The 17,207-nt window shown below is 40.2% G+C and overlaps 1 protein-coding gene across 8 annotated transcripts in view; it reads left to right on the top strand.

The window, feature by feature from the left end:
- Window positions 1-281: 281 nt before the first annotated feature.
- Window positions 282-17,207, top strand: part of gigyf2 (GRB10 interacting GYF protein 2) — a 78,715-nt gene continuing 61,789 nt past the window's right edge. For 2 of the 8 annotated variants that reach the window (XM_084327448.1, XM_084327447.1), the window contains exons 1-11: window positions 329-352; window positions 504-617; window positions 2,597-2,648; window positions 2,884-3,085; window positions 3,267-3,362; window positions 4,518-4,626; window positions 7,178-7,286; window positions 7,595-7,662; window positions 7,758-7,799; window positions 7,976-8,086; window positions 14,834-14,884. In XM_084327448.1, the coding sequence (XP_084183574.1) occupies window positions 518-617; window positions 2,597-2,648; window positions 2,884-3,085; window positions 3,267-3,362; window positions 4,518-4,626; window positions 7,178-7,286; window positions 7,595-7,662; window positions 7,758-7,799; window positions 7,976-8,086; window positions 14,834-14,884 (940 nt within the window). In that variant the 5' untranslated portion in view covers window positions 329-352; window positions 504-517. Of the gene's footprint in view, window positions 353-503; window positions 618-2,596; window positions 2,649-2,883; window positions 3,086-3,266; window positions 3,363-4,517; window positions 4,627-7,177; window positions 7,287-7,594; window positions 7,663-7,757; window positions 7,800-7,975; window positions 8,087-14,833; window positions 14,885-17,207 lie in introns of those variants that run through there. The other 6 variants (XM_084327446.1, XM_084327445.1, XM_084327452.1 and 3 more) reach the window with 6 other exon arrangements.

The following is a 17,207-nucleotide window of genomic DNA, read 5'->3' as shown; positions in this document are numbered from 1 at the left end:
CATTCAATGAAGACTATCATGTGCCTATCTATTATCCTGTCCAAATGCATGGCTTTGAAATGTAAAAAAAACTAACAGAACAACCGCTCGTATGTTACATCTGAATCTGTGTGAAGGTGCAGGCATATCTTGTGATATAAAATGTAAGAATAATGTGAGACTAAAGACAGTTATAACAACAAGTTTAATATTGTTAAATGAAAATGTACTGGTCAGCAAATCTTCCCTTGGCAATTGGCATACGGGGGTTTATCTCGTGTCACGTGACTCGCACTCAGCCATCTTGTGGAAAACGGAGAGAGGGAGTCGCACAACTCGAATACAAACCCTGTGCTGTCAGTAAAAAGCAGAGGTAAGACAGTGAAAGTTTCGTACACTGCTTATCTTTGAAGTTACGTTTAACTGTCGAATAAAGCAAAGTAGTATGCCATAGAGTCCCGTTCTAGCGAATCGGGAGTGTTTAGGGCTGTTGTTATAACCACCATGTTTACTTGGCCTTGCAGCTCCGACCTCAAGTATGCCTGGCTCCGCGTCGGACCGGTGTGAAGTGGGGAATGTTGGCGACGAGGAAATCTGTTGCTCGGACGGGCTCGCAGAAAGCCGCATGCAGCTAGCCTGTTAGCAAGTTACTTTAGCCTGCTAGCTACAAGTGTTGCTTATGTATTTACTCGTGTCAGCGCGGTGTAACATATGTGTCCCAATTTTATGACACGAGTTGTTCCCTTACGGAAATGCATTGATTGTTAAATGACATGTTATTATTATTATCGTTAAAGATGCACATACCGATGTATACCGATATGCGTTAGCGAGCCAGCTATGTTAGCTGGCTAGTTTGGTCAACTGATTCTTTAGCTAACACGTTAGCATTATGTTAGCATTGCCAGTGTTGGACACTTTAATGCTGGCTGGCGACAGTGCTATACTGTACCGCCCAGTCGACCAACAGCTGGTGGCTAGTTCACGTTAGCTTGCTAGCTGGGTTGGAACGGTCCAAGCTTTCCGTTTAAAAACGACGAGCTAACGTTAACTAACCTAAGTTGGTGTTATCCGCTTGATATCTGGCCACCGATAACCGTCCACGTTTAACGTTAGAGGATCGTGAATGTCAATCGGTGATGACATTATCAAAGTTAACTTGGCGATAGCTCATAGACTTTACATAATTAATTGCAGGCCGTATGAGTTTGGCGAACGTGTCGGCGAGCTGTGTAGGACTGTTAGCTAACGTGGACGTTACTCACTAACTTGGCTGGAGTTGTGATCAACGTTAGCGGTCGATTAACGTTATATTGAGTTAGTTAGTGAGGGTTAGCGTTACCAAATTGTCTTGCCTGAAGTCATGTCTCTTGCTATTTTGCCTTATCAAAAACCGAAGTTCAAACAGATCAAAGTTGCGTTGGTTGTGACTTCTTGGCACAGTTAGTGATGATGACACGTCAGTCCATGTCCCCTGTGTGTATAGTTGACTCTAGTGGTCTTATGTAATAGTTTGGCCTCTGCAATTGTTTTATTGTAGCACTGTTTTTTCGGTTTACCTTTAGGAGATTGTCCCACTATTTCATCTGCTTAATTTATTGCTTGGCTACACGTGGCCTTATACTAACTAACTTCGCGGTGGACCGGACAGTGCATGCATGCCTTTCATACGTTTTCCAGGAATATGCTCCTCCTGTCGTTTTTCTTTTGTGTCTGACATTGGAGGGAGGCCTGTGGAAATCTAATCTTTGCTTTCGCGTCTGTGTGGGGGAAACATTGTATTAAAAAGGACACCCCTGTAACCAAACAACGAATCTGTCTGCTACAACCCCAATCCAGTTTCTTTACTGAAGTTGTAGAGAACCCTGTTGTCAATTTCAGGTGTCTGAAAGAACCCTCCTCCCAAACTGGGAGACTTCCTAAAATAGCTTAAGCAGATTGTAACTTTATCTGGTTGTGTGAGTGGGATGGGCTGTGATGCCAACAGCCACATCTGTGAAGTTGCTAAATCAAATTGCATAACATATACACAATTATACATAATACCTATATTTTTACTCTTGTATTAATACCAAACAGTCTGTATTCATTCCAAAACTAGGCAGTACCACAGAAATAATTTAAATTAGACAAGAATCATGAAGGAACCCCTTGAGTTATTTTAATTGCAGTAATTAAATCAAACGGAGCCTTTTTTTCCTTTTCCCCAGAAGACATTCAAAGTACTTTAAAAAGAGAAATTACTGTGATATGGCCTAGAATGTCATGTTGCCTAGTCATCATAGCCCACCAACATCTTAAAACCCATGTCAAGAAATCAAAGTCTGGAAAAAGTGTGCAGTTCTGAAGAGGGGAAAATGTGAAATGTGTCATGTAAAACTACAACATGTGGTGCAGTAGTATGTATTTAGCTGACACTCAGCTGCTACATGACAGAACAGAGAACACATAGACTATCTAGCCTAGTTACAAATAAATGTGAAAATAAGGATACATACATTTTCTTTGTGACATTTTTCCTCATAGAAGCACCACATTACTATACCAATAAAGGCATACTATGTAGTATGTGACATTCATTATTACGTAATAACCTTTTTCCTTTTGATCCCTGTAGATTTTCAAGGAAGAATGGCCGAAACCCAGACGCTCAACTTTGGACCAGAATGGTTGGTGACAATTCTTATGAGTATACATTGTCGGTTTAAAATGATTCCATCTGTATGAATTGGATAACTCTTATATATGGGTTGTTGAGCTGGTTTTCTAATGGATCCTAATACAGCTTTTCTGCACATGTTGAAACATGCAAATTGCCATCTCAGCTATACAATCCCCCTCCTTCTCTCTACCTTTCTCCCTCTTCTGTCCCTTCCCCCTTCTCTACCTTTTCTTTCTCTCCAGGCTCCGGGCCCTGTCTGGGGGTGGAGGTGGTGGCAGTGGTGGTGGCGGCGGAGGAGGCGGTGGTGGTGGCGCCAGCGGTGGGAGCAACAATATTGTTGCCTCCCAATCCCCACCCCTCTCACCTGTATTGCCAACGTATAAACTTGCAGACTTCCGTTACGGGAGAGAAGAAATGCTAGCACTTTATGTAAAGGACAACAAGGTGAGTGTAACATGGAACATTGTGAAACATGTTGCAGCTTTACAAACTACATGAATTGCACACTAATAAAGTTATTGCCAAATTTAGATCTATATTATTTATATTGGGTTTAAAGAGATGTATTCTTTCAAGGTTTTTTGCATTTTCTTGTTAAGGGTGTGATTGTTTTTCTTCTCCCTAGATCCCTACAGACCTACATGATAAGGAGTTTTTGCCCATCTTACAAGAGGAGCCTTTGCTACCACTGGCACTAGTGTCTTTTACAGAGGAAGAACAGGTAGGATTGCTTTTATAAAATACTTTATTAGGAAGGCATTTATGAATCCTTGGCCACTAGGGGTGTAACGGTACGCGTATTCGTCCCACGAATTTACGGTACGTGCGTCACGGTGCGCTACGCGCAGCCATATGAAGAATACGTCTCATAACACTAGGTGAAACTAGGGTTGCACATTTTACAAATCTATGCTCAATATCTTTACTTTACACTGGCTTACATTGATCTTTAACGTTGAATATTAAGCTTGTATTGCCAAATGTAGATGATTAATAAAACGTTGAAGCTTAGGCACGATGACAATGCATGCTGACACTCGGCTCTCCCCGCCTCCCCTCCCGTTTACTACAGCCTTTAATGTCCCTAAAACAAAACCATGAATGAATTATATGTTTGTAATTGTAACACAGCAGGGTCATTACAATTTTACAGTTTTCTTTAGTTTTCTTGTTCGCCCAATAATGGTAACCAATGGAAAGACACACACGAGAACACACACACTAACTTTCTCCTGCAGACTTTCTCACAGCTTATCGGAGAAGGGAAAAAAAGCACTACATACTTTTCGGACTGATCATCTGAGCTCCTCTCCAGTTGAGCTGCTATGGTGTTTAATCCAAAATATTGATAAATCCCCTGCCATTGTTGTGTAACATGTCATCTGTTCTCTAGTCTTCTTCAGTCTGCTTCACCTGAAGTTAAATCCTCTACAAGTGAAACTGAAACTAAGTTGTTGCATAAATTGTTAAGGGGACAGTAGGCAATTAATTTACTCAGTGGATGCCTGAACACAGAATGACACCAGTATCACTGACTACCACGGCAAGCCTATAGAATATTATTCTATTTAATAATAATTATTATAATAATTATTATAAATATATAATAATAATAAAAAATATTTTTTGCCTGTTGTACCGAACTCGTACTGAACCGTGACCCCAATACCGAGGTACGTACCGAACCGTGGCTTCTGTGTATTGTTACACCCCTATTGGCCACTGGTTTTCCCTTTCACAATATGCCTAAACACATGTATTCTCTCTGGGAACACACTACTTTTTGTTTATTACCCCCAATACAGCGAATGGATACAAACTAAAATATGTGGTTGTTTGGTTCCCCTGTTCCCCCTGCCCTCCTGTTTATTTGCAGAGAAATTTTTCCATGTCTGTAAACAGTGCAGCTGTGCTTCGGCTGATGGGAAGAGGAGGTGGCCCAGTGGTAGGGGCACCGAGAGGCCGAAGTACCTCAAGGGGTCGAGGTAAGAGCCTTATTAGAAAAATCCATCTAACTAGGCCTACTCTTTGCCCTTTCCAATCTCATTTCTAAGATAAACAGCTGCCAGTGGAATTTCCATTATGGTGGATTTATAGTTTAATCTGCAGATGTATGCAGATGACATCTATGTACACGCTAAGTCCAAACATGAAGCTGCATCCTTACTTACGGTAGCAATGGAAAAAATATTGTACTTTCTTGCCTGACGTTGATGTATCCACTGGTAGTATGTTTTTCTCTCAGACGTAAAACTGACTCCTTGTCACAACTTGGTCTCAGGCAAGTAATACAGCAATGCAACCAATCCATGATCTATATAAACAAACACTAAAGGTAACTGATAAAACACAAGATACCAGATCTTCCACTGCCTTGTCCCACCGCCACTCAAACAGTTTGTAACAACTTGCAATACTGGCACAAGGTCAACAAGAGCCTCCACTAGAGTGGACTGTTTGGCTGAACTTTGTGTACCGACTGCCTTTTCAATTAGGGCAGCTGTGCTATGGAACACCTTGCAGTACGTTAACACTTTCAGTGCCGGCCATAACGTTGATTAATGTCCTTGAGTGCCATCATCCACTTCAATGATAGCGTTAAAAACGCATAATCTATGTTTTAAATTATGGCTATGTGTCTAATCTGCCCATCGCTTATCAATGACTTGTTTGCAGTCAACATTGTCGAAATGGATTGTTTTTTAATCGGTTCATATCCTTTTTATAGCATTTCGAAAAGCTATCGTTTTCTCAAATTTCCGGAAAATAGAAAGATTCCCTCATAAACGGCATTTATTGGAATATTCTCGAATACACTAGACATGTTGTCATTTCGGCCTATTTATGAATAGTTTTCAAATAAACGCTAGATTATTGATAGTATATGTGTACTTATGCACGCTATAGAAGCGAGCTGAGAAATCGATTACCTCATTTCCTCAACATCACACACACACACACACACATACACATACGGGACACGCTGTTATCTCAGTGAATACAGCTCTGATTATCCTAAAACTGGTAACATAGACTCCTTACCTTAGATCAGATGTTCTCCAAAAAGATTATTCCAATTCCTGATGCCATTCCAAATATCGATCGCGTTTATTGATTGATTATTGGCTGCTGTAAATATATATTCCAGGCTGCTTTCTAACTCGCGATCACTTCCATGTTCATCAGATCCCTCGCCAGCTTAATGGAGCCAGTTGGCTCCCCCCACAGATCCACCAGTCTAATCGAATGGCCTGCAGTTACACAGGGATAGACGATAGGGGGCGGTATTTTCCCATCTGAGCTCCTAGAGGGGCTGCTGTACCAACGGGAGACTCGGTTGATGAAATATTAATTCAGATCGCTAATAAAAAAATCAAACGACAATTCGCGTCGTCGGCACTCAACGGGGGGCATGAAAAGACGACAACACGTCGCTGGCACTCAAAGTGTTAATGTTTACAAAAAGTTAATGTCAAGCCCTGAGTGTTCCATTCTAAATTAACTATTGTGGCGTTGCAGAGAAGCCCTGGCCTACAAACCATTTCCCAGAGTTAACATTTTTGTTTGCTACTGGCTCTCACAAAAATCATTTTAATACTTTTTTCAATGAAAAGGAAATTTAGGAAACACAAAATATAATTTATAATATCATAATCTATCATAATTGCAATATGACCCTCTCCCCAAAAATATTTCAGCCCTAATATGACATACTATCACCTATGAAGTTCTTCTGTCAATACAGTTAATGGAAGAGAGAGAGCTGCTGCTACTATAGACAGCTGAGATGCCTATAGAATCTGAACCATCTCCTGGCAGCTGAAGGGAAGGGGTGTAACATTAGCACTGTGTTGTGTCAGTATAGTGTTAAGTTGGCAGATGCTTCCTCAAACCATGTGTCCAGGCCATGCTACCCCAAATTATTTTAACTTCAGATGCTGTATGTATACAGTATATATATTTATATATTCCACTGCCATTGGCTGTGGAAGTGGGTAGATTCCAAGGTACACCTGAGGAGGAGCGGTTGTGTGTTCTCTGTGATCTGGGAGTGGTGGAGGATGTTTTGTTTTTCACTGCCCCTTGTACACCGACTTGAGGAGGGTTTTATTTGAGAAAGTTACATTTGTAAATCCGGATTTGTTTTGGCAGTCTGCGAGTTGTATGTTGAGTTGGTTTTTTGTGGAGGAGATTTTCAGTTTTGCAGGATTTTTGGAGAAAGCATGGCACTTGAGACAAATCACATTATATCCTATATAATTGTATATGAATTCCTCTTGTTTCTTTGAAGTACATTGTTTACAGCTTGTTATGTTTTCTTTTGTTCTTTTTTTGTGGCCATCTTGGTCTATATACTTATTGTTAAGTATACTATACTTATTGTTTGTGTCTTGTAAGCCCATATGGGCTGGGCATACATCTGTATGTAAGACACAAAAATAAAAAATATTTATATATATATATATATATATATATATATATATATATATAATTTTTTCTTTCTTATAGCTTTGTATGTGTTGAACTGTTTTTCAGGTCGGGGTAGAGGAGACGGAGGGTTTTACCAAAGAAGTTTTGATGAGGTGGAAGGAGGCTTTGGCCGTGGAGGGAGGGAAATGCACCGTTCTCAGAGCTGGGAGGAGAGGTACTAAAATACCTGTTAATGTTGCATCAATGACCTTGTCTTTGAAATCACAAATAGGAAAATGACTTTGCCCAAAAAAATTTATGAAATTGAGCTACCTCAAACCTCACCCCTTCTTTATTCTCCAATCACAACTGTTGCAGAGGAAAACAACAGTTGTGATTGGAGGATCAAAAAAAGAGGGCGTGGTTTGAGGTAGGTAAATTAGAACAAATTGTTCTAGATGACATCTAATATTAGTCTCCTTGCGTGGCTTTATTGTTGTGCTTTTGGCATGTTCTTAACGATATGTATGTTTTGTTTTTTAGTCATTTAATGGAATTTCTGCCCTCCAGGGGGGATAGAAGGTTTGAAAAGCCTGGTCGAAAAGACCCAGGTTGGTGCTGAAATTGGCTGCTCAAATAATCAATACATAATGTACTCATTGGCAAATAGACTGTCTTACATGCTTTCTCTCTCGTCTCTTTTTAGTTCTGTCGGATGTTGCTGCAGCCCATTTCCAGTTGAATCACAGTAAGTCTGCCCTTCATTTATTTTGTTACTTGCCTAGAGGGAGTAAGGTATAAATTTGTTTTTTTGATAGACTTTTGAGCCAGTAGAGGCAATGCTGCTTGTACTGGGAGCATCTCGCCTGTCTTAATAATAATGGAATCTGCTTCGCCTCTTCTCCACCCTTTTGTTCTATTCAGTCCGACCTAACTATGAAGAGGTTGTAACAGGTGTGCCGAGGAAGCATGACTTCACACGCTCAGAGAGTGAGAACTGGCGCACCTCTCGCGACGATCAGGGCGTTCTGGCCGGTGAGTATTATGAGCGGGCTGGCGCCTGGTGGGCTCAAAGCGAGATGGTGACCGGTGGTGCCCCCCAAGTTCAGGTGTGCTCTGTATTGATCCCACTGTGACCACATTGTCTTGTGCACAGTGTTTTTAGAGAGAGATAGAGAGAACTTTCTCCTGATAAGTATCTTATCAAAAGCACCACTGTCGCTAAACGCAAAGTGGAGTTCAGGAACAAAATTAGCCATTATTTGTAATCCATGTCACAATCCAGCTCATGTCACAATAACAACACAGCCTGACGACAACATAGATAATGTGTAGGGTTGGGACGATACAAGTAATTCACGTAACGATACTGTGACAAATTTGGCCCTCGATAATGATACACCACGTTATCTATGTAACTGAAGAAGAAACAATACCCATAAAAAGGCAAAAAGAAGGAATTATGTTTTTTTTGTTTTTTTTTTATCTACTTTTTCTCCCATTTTTCTATATTTTCTCCCATCCCAATTTCGTATCATCCAATTCAACCCTCCCCTGTCACGAACGCTGTTTCTTGCCTCCCACAAGCCGGCTGCAATGTGGACTAAGTCATACATAGCACAAGTCCCCTCCGGTACTTGAGGTAACAGCAGTCGCATCTTTTCACCTGCGCAGCTCGATCTCTCAGTGGCGAGGAGTAACGCGTGGGAGGCTCACGCTGCCCCCGACACTTCCTGATTCTACTGCGCAGGCGCACCAACCGACCTGTAGGAGTCGCTGTCCACAACCCCCTGATCGCCACCCATCAGTTTCCCACCCCCTAATACGGCCAATGTGTATTAGTATGAACGACCAGCTAAACTGAAAGCAATGTGGAGCGCTGGGGCTGGGCTTGAACAGGCGAGCCCAGCGTCTCCGCATTCATGCCGAGCGCCTTGCCCACTACGCCACGTAGCCGCCCAAGAAGGAATTATGTTTATTCACACAATTCACATGAATGCTTCAGAAATCAGATTCTTTAGTGTGCATCACAAACTGGCCAATTGTACATGAAACAATGTACAACAAATTGCATAGTGCCTTTTTTTTTTAAACTTCATTTTTTAGCGTTTATCGCTTTTTCTGGTCAAGCATGACCGACAGAAACAGGTTGAATGGGATATAGATCAGGGGAAGACACTGAGAAAATACGGCGAGTCCGGTAGTCGAACTCGTGTACCCCAGATCCGTGACGAGCACGGTTGTCCCCGACGCTGAAATAGCGCCGAGATACGCGGTGAGCTACGGGAGCTCCCCCGCATAGTGCCTCTTTAACACACTGACTTGATTATTATAAATTATGTCTCCAATAGATAACTTTGTTACCAGCAATAAAAAAAATATATACATCTTGTTTTATCTAATCGGATAACGTTTTCAGTTTTTGTTGCAGTAAAATGGGATTGTCAAACAAACGTTCTTAACACATTGGACGCCAGACCCGAGATAAGTCGGGTTAACTCGCCATTGCTTGAGCCCCAAACCCGAGAAAAGTCGGGTTTTGGTCGTTATTTCTTTTATTCGCTATTTCCATTCATAATCCATGGAGGCAGCCTGATATTATCATTGGGAATGGGTCTGAGATCGCAAACGTCCAATACCGCCACCTAATGCCTTGCAGCCGGTATTGCACATCCTTGGAATCTCTGGCTCAGCTTGTACGTCAATCTAAAAAGTCCGGTCCAGGTTTTCCTAGTCGGGCAGTAGTAATGTTTATAATTGGGGAGAATCAACCACCGTCGATTTCATGTACTTTGGTGGATTATGTTGGCAACACGATCTACATCAATAGTTGGAATGGCGATCAGATAATTGGAATGTTCTTTTTGCAGTACATCCTAGTCAAGGCAAGTGCTATATGGATCTTGCGTTGATCTGAGCATGCCTTCGTTGTGATCCTGTAGTGTTATGTAACGTTACTCCACAACGTATGCCGTTGGTGACTATCGAAGCATAGAAACTCCCCACCTAGGGCTGGGCAATTAATCGAAAAAAAATCGCAATCTCGATTCATAGACCTATGCAATCTCATTTCTAAGTTATGACGATTTTCTTTTTATTAAAAAAAAAATCTGTATTAAAACTTATTATAATAATTTTTTTTACTTTACTTTTTAAAAGATTTTATTGAAAAAATAAGAATCGTGAGAGAATCGTGATATCAATTCTTAGAGAGAAAAATCGTGACACATTTTAGCAAGAATCGCCCTACCCCCACCCCACCCTTTCACGCATGCATGATGAAACATAATACAGATAATATAGTGTTGATTTCAGATTTATTTTTAAAAAAAATGTTTTTTGTAGATTTTTATTTGTTTGTACTACCGGGCAGTCCGGTAGAGCGAGAGAGAGGAAGAACGGGAGACAGAGCGGGGGGGAAGACATTTCAGATTGATTGTTGATCCAAGCGAGGAATGGCACGGTTTCTAGTGACATGCACTAAACGCTGTTTAGCGGCGTTTCCTGGGATTACACAGAATTACTCTAAAACTATACTCATATTCACCACGGTATAAAACGCGAATGTATGGATGAAAATTATCTGTTTTTTGTAGTGATGCACCGATGTGAAAATTGTGGCCGATACCGATAACCGATATTAATATTGCTGTTCTGGCCGATACCGATATTTACCGATGTCGATATCTCTGTATAGAAAACACCTTTTTATGATAATCAAATAAAGAGCTATTTTCCAAAACGCATTTTTTATTTATTTTTCTTTTTACTTTTGTAACTTATTTTCAGAAATGACTGATATTTTGAAACTTTAAGGCCAAAACAAAACAAAAAGAAATGATTTTTTTAATTTTTAATTTTATATCAGCCCATATCGGCCCTATCTTGATATCGGACCAATACAGATGTGTAAAAAAACTGCCATATCGCTATAAGCTATTCTCCCTCTCATGTGTGCAGATCTTTATGCAGTTTTAAAGCACATTGGCTTTGTTCTGAATGCACTTTGTTGTAGTTATTCTACAGAGAAAAGAAAATGCACTTTACTTGGAATTAATGTACTGTATGCATTCAGAAGTGCTGAATAAATGTTTTATGGACCCATAATAGTGATTATTTATTATTTAAGTTAAGTTTTGCCATAATCATATTTTTCCATAATCGGGTAGCTGAACAACATTGGTAAAAAAAAATCTATTCTATGAATCATTTTCGGCATTCGGTTTTCGTCCAACTGTTTCCTATTTTCGGTATCTGTTTCGGCCAAGAATTTCCTATTCGGTGCATCCCTAACGAGAACCATAAAACCTGAGCGCGGTGTGGCTCCAGCCCCTCGAGAGAGATAGAGATTCTCAGCCCTCCCTTCCCTCACTATGCCTCTGAGCGTCCCCAGTGATTGGCGTTAGCATTAGTTAGCGTTAGCAGGTTAGCTTAGTTGGAGTACTCAGTTAGCAGATAACATTACAGTAGTTATTGTTTTTTAGAGCGATGTGGGTATACAGGACTGGCGAGGATGCAAAGCATGTTGGAACCTAGGGCTGGGCGATAAAACGATAACGATAACTATCGCGATAAATTATTTCCTCGAAATAAACATGAAACGTGGTCGCAAAGTTTCGATATATCGATTTTCCAAGCTTGGATATGAGCACACGCACTAACAACCAATCAGTGAAGGAGATGGCCGAGAGCGAAGGAGACCCGCGCTGCACCTCTGGGTAGAGAGGTAGTAAACAAGGCTGGCTAGGATAATTAGCTTGCACGGCGCTATTTTATAGTTTACGTGCCGAGTTGGTGTGGCGTGAATTCTGATGCCACGGTTATAGTAGTGTGGGGTATACAGTGGACGTCGTTGCAATGTATTGGGGCGGAACAGAGTATTTTAGGGATATTTAGTACATTGGAAACATGGCTGGCTAGGATAATTAGCTTGCACGGCGCTATTTTATAGTTTCGCTGGCTAGGATAATTAGCTTGCACTGCGCTATTTTATAGTTTACGTGCCGAGTTGGTGTGTGGTGTGAATTCTGATGCCACGGTTATAGTACTGTGTGGTATACGGTGGACGTCGTTGCAATGTATTGGGGCGGAACAGAGTATTTTAGGGATATTTAGTACATTGTCATGGGATACACTGCTTGCTCTGGCTAACTGCTAACGTGTGCGGACTGATGACGACATCAACTCGAGACATTCGCAGCATTATATCGACGATAATTATCGATATCGAGTTATATGAAAATAATTTTATCGCGATAACGTTTTTGGCCATATCGCCCAGCCCTATTGGAACCGCTGCTTGTGGAGTTTTTGTTGCACATAGAAGCAGACTCGAGATGAGTTGTTACAGAGCTGATCCACGCTGCTCCGTCTCTATTATGAAATGACAATTGCGCAGTTGTTGATACGCCCACTATGCAAGACGATTTACTTGCACACTGTGCTCCTAAATTATTTTTCCGGTTCGCACAAATATATTTTTAGAGGCAAATGCGAGTGAAATGCTCGCAGTGTATAGCCCTGATATAATACTCGTAATATGCTCATATGACTCCCAATTATTTTACATGCCAGAGTGGCTGAGTAGCCTCTGTAATTTACCAGCCAAAGAGGAAATCTACACGGCATTGGCGTTTGGCGGGTGCTTATTTTGTTCCCTGGATCCATAGCTATAATATTTAATATAGTTTTGGCACTGCAAACACCGGCATGTATCCCCATTCATTAAAGCGCTGGCACACACAGCCATACGGCCCACAGCCACCTCTGGCGCTGAATGTGTTAAGCCCGGAGCCCTATTTTCTGAAAATCCGCTAAGTAAATGGAATATTGCTCCACTTCTACAAGGGCCATTTGCATGTTCTTTGTAATATTCTTGAAATATTATTATAGAATATAGAATAGCAGGCTTATAAATGACCTTATTATAGCCAATTCGCACATTTATGGATTGTGCCAAATCTTATCTTTCAAATGCCCCAGTTCAATTTGGATTTAGTATCACCAGACGTGCATAAGAACAGATAATGAAATCTACTGTATGTACAGTAGCTTTCTTATTTTTGCCAGACTACCGCCATTTTGAAACTGATTTTAAATCTGATTGTTACTACCGTACTTTTCGCACTATAAGCCGCACCTTACTATAAGCCGCAGCAGCTAAATTGAATGATGTGTACATATATAAGCCGCACTGGACTATAAGCCGCAGGTGTTTTAATGTTTAATTACCATATGTAATTAGCATTGGGACACAATACTGTCTGACAAATAACAAGAATTACCGTAATTCCTCTAATAGTAACCGGTATTCAATTAAAAACCGGTCTCTATTAATGACCGGGTGCGCTGTTGAGCTAAGCAATTATAAGCCGGCCTCCTAATACAAGCCGGGTATATTTTGTTATTGTTGTTATATGCTGGCCTGGCTGTGCAGTAAATACCATATAATGGTATGGTGTTAATGTTTACCAAGAGAGTAGTAAGCCTACCTCAGAATTGTATAAAACGAAGTTATTATTATTATTATTATTATTATTATTATTATTATTATTATTATTATTATTATTATTATTATTATTATTATTATTATTATTATTATACCAGTATTGTGATTGCACTATTTTACTTTATTTCACTTTTTTTGACCACCTGTAATTGCACTGTTTACTACCGTATTTCATACAGTACTTGGTTTCAATAAATTAACCCAGTACATTTTACTGGGTTCAAACTGACACAAAATGTTGATTTATTCATTATGATCGGTTTGAAAATTATAAATATAGGCCTCTCTCTTATACATGCCTCCTCCTAATACAAGCCTGGTATCCGCTACAGTTGAAACAAATACAAGCCGGGGTTACTATTAGAGGAATTACGGTAACTCATTTACAAGTTGTATTAAGTTTAGCAAATAAGGGAACCGATAAATAACATTTCAATGCAGTCAAAAAAGCAATATTTAGATTTTTACATTTTCGGGTTTGGTCACGTCAAGTCACATATAAGCCGCACCGTTATATAAGCCGCAGGGTCGAAAAATGGGGGGAAAAGCCTCGGCTTATAGTACGAAAAGTACGGTAGATGCAAAAAATAGTGGAGACAAACTAACTGCGCTCCAATATATGCCAATAATGGTCAGTTTTGTGGTATATTATCCCGAGTAATGAGAGATATATAAAAAAATGCATACAGAACTCATTTGCTTTTTTTGACCTAGAGACCTCTGGGAAGTGTATTTCTGAAAAGTTCCAACGCTCATTGAAAGCTCTGGTTGTCCTCGTCAAAATGGTGTCAAAAGAAACTACAATTACTGATGTAAATTTTTCATAATGGCGGACTTTCACGATCAAAACAATAGAAAAACTAATACTAAAATCGCACTAATAACACTTTAACCTATTGGTAAACTAACGTATTGATATATGATATACATTATAACTGCTGTTGTGACATGGTTATGTTTATACTTTAATAAGTTTGACAAAAAAAAAAGAATTGTCAGACAGTCTGGAGAGATTGATTTATGACGTGATCTCATTTGCGGTCCGGCCCCGCAAAAGAGGTTAAGCCCTAGCCATATTTTCAGAAAATGTGCTTAAAAATACATACCTAAGTAAATGGAAGATTGCTCCACTTCTCCAAGGTCCATTTGCATGTTCTTGGTATCTAGCGACATCTATGGATCTCAGGAAATGTATTCCCAGTGTCAGGAATATTGTCTGTTACTAGGCTTGAATAATTTTCTTCTTTTTTTCATCTTTGATCATCTGGATTTAGTACCACCAGGTGCCCCTGACAGGGCAGCAAAAACCGTGAATGAAATCTACTGTAAGTACAGTTACTTTTTTATAATGTAAATTGCTCTCCCACACTGTAGCACCCACTCCACACACTTTATAGCACACACCCACTTTAAACAAACACACTGTAGCACCCACTCCCCACACTTTATATTTATTGATGAAGGATTGCACTACAACTCGTACACCTTACTGTAAATTGTACCTAAATTGTACCTCATCCCATTTCTGCTTTGCACTATATAGTACTGTACATTAGTACACTGCATAGTATTGTATATTATATGGTAACTCAGTTACGTCTATTCTGCATCGAACATTGTACATATGTCTATACTGAACACTGTGACCTCATTTTCTACTTCTAAATTACATGCTATACTATGTTATTTGATACTATCTTGTCTAGCACAGTCTCTGGAGCGTAACAGTAAGAAGCATTTTGTATGAAAGTATTCTGTACTTCTGTATGACAACTATTAAAGAAACTTGAAACTTTTATCAGATTGCAACATGTTTTTTTTGCTAGACGTTCACAAAAAGGTAGAGAAACTAACTGCGTTCTATTTTATGGCAATAACGTTCAGGTTTGTTCCACCCGTGAAATATGATCCTGAAAATAAAGAGCGGACAAAGGTTCACGCTAGAAGTCAGATGATTGACAGGGGCTGGTGTGAGCTGGGAAGTGTAGTTTCTTGAAATTTGAAAGCCCTGGGTCTCTTCTTTCAAAAGACTACACTCAAGTTAGGTTGTGCCAAGTCCTCGCGCCGCCTTTTTCCGACTCGAGATTTCTATAAACTCATATTTCACTAATAACACTTAAAATCATTGGTAACAAACGTAGTGCTGAAAATATACACTTTGACTGTTGACAGGGTTATGGTCTTTACTCTTTGCTACATTTGAAAAAGAAATGCAACATTAATCAATATGTTCTGTATTGATGGATTTATGACGTGATATCAATCTCTTACCGAACCGCTTGGGCTTAAGAGGTTAAATATCGATACATGGCGCCAGTGTAACGATAATGTGTCGCAAGAGGAAGTTCGACGATATATCGCTGTATCGTTTTTTTTGCCCCACCCCTAATAATAATGTAACAACCTGAAGACTACTTACATAATGCTATGTCTTATATGAGTTGGAGTTCCTTTCTCTATAACACAGGGATTAAAGCGCTCCGTCTTGAGACGGGTTTCCATCAATTTGATTCGGAGTCGTGACGGATTTTCCGTCAATTCGCTACCTGGTATACAGGGAACAAAATAAGCACCCGGTGCCAATGGCGTCTACATTTACTCTTTGGCAGATAAATTACGGAGGCTACTCGCCACCCTGGCGTGTAAAAAAAAAATTGGGAGCCAACTTTCTGAATGTTCATAAAATAAATCGCTTCTGTTGTCTGCAGTCACTTCTATACGCGACGTGTGTCCGCGCGCGTGTCCATGTCCATTCGTACTGTAGCATGAGATGTGCGCACCGCTTACTTCACTTAACGTTACTTACTTAAATGAGGATACTCTTCCGTAATGCACACACAATAGCGAAGAAATCAAGACCCTACAGGACTTTGCTTGGATGTGCGAGTACGTTTATTATGTTCTTGTTATAACGTTAGTTCCGCATGTTTATATAGGTGTCGGCTTTCACTTTCAGTAAGTTATGCTTGTAAAGCCTGGATGCTAACTGTAACTGAGGGGTTACAAAACCCTGACTGTATTAAAGATTGTGATATATTAAACCACTACTAGTTATGTACTTTAATTACTGGCCATACAGTACATGAATATATATGGTGAACACCCACACAAGAATACGGCATTGACACATAAATTATATTGGAGGGTTATTTATTATTATTAAGCAACGTTAGGTTACAGATTGAGAATTAGTCTCGCGCTTGTATGGCGAAGAACATACGTAAAGTCAGTCAAGAGCATAAGTCAATGAGAATAGTAGGAATACTATGATGGGTCTAAGCTGACGCCACCTGTGGTATAGCAATTATATAGGGTGGTCGGTACCAACTGGAGACAATGGGTTCCCTCCGGGGGTGTAAAGCCTGGAGGGTAGAGGAATGCTCGGATACTCAGTCTGATTCAATGAGGAATAAAGGGGGTTCACGTGCAGAAGCCAGTCCTTGTAAATCCAATCGATCAGCAGCAAAAGCAATAGTTGTAATCCAAGATGCTCGACAGCATTGATGACAGCTAACCAGCCCCTTCCAAGAGGCAGGTCCGAGTGGTAATCCTCACGAGGTTAAATCCCAAATGATAGTGGAAATCAACGGTGCTCTTCTCCGGTGGTCACGGTCCCGAAGCAATATAATCCAACCAGGAATGGTTCTG

This window comes from Notolepis coatsorum (assembly GCF_963971535.1).
Source record: "Notolepis coatsorum genome assembly, chromosome: 13".
Taxonomy (NCBI): domain Eukaryota; kingdom Metazoa; phylum Chordata; class Actinopteri; order Aulopiformes; family Paralepididae; genus Notolepis; species Notolepis coatsorum.
Note: the sequence above shows the minus strand (reverse complement) of the source record. Positions and strands in the feature narration are given on the sequence as shown.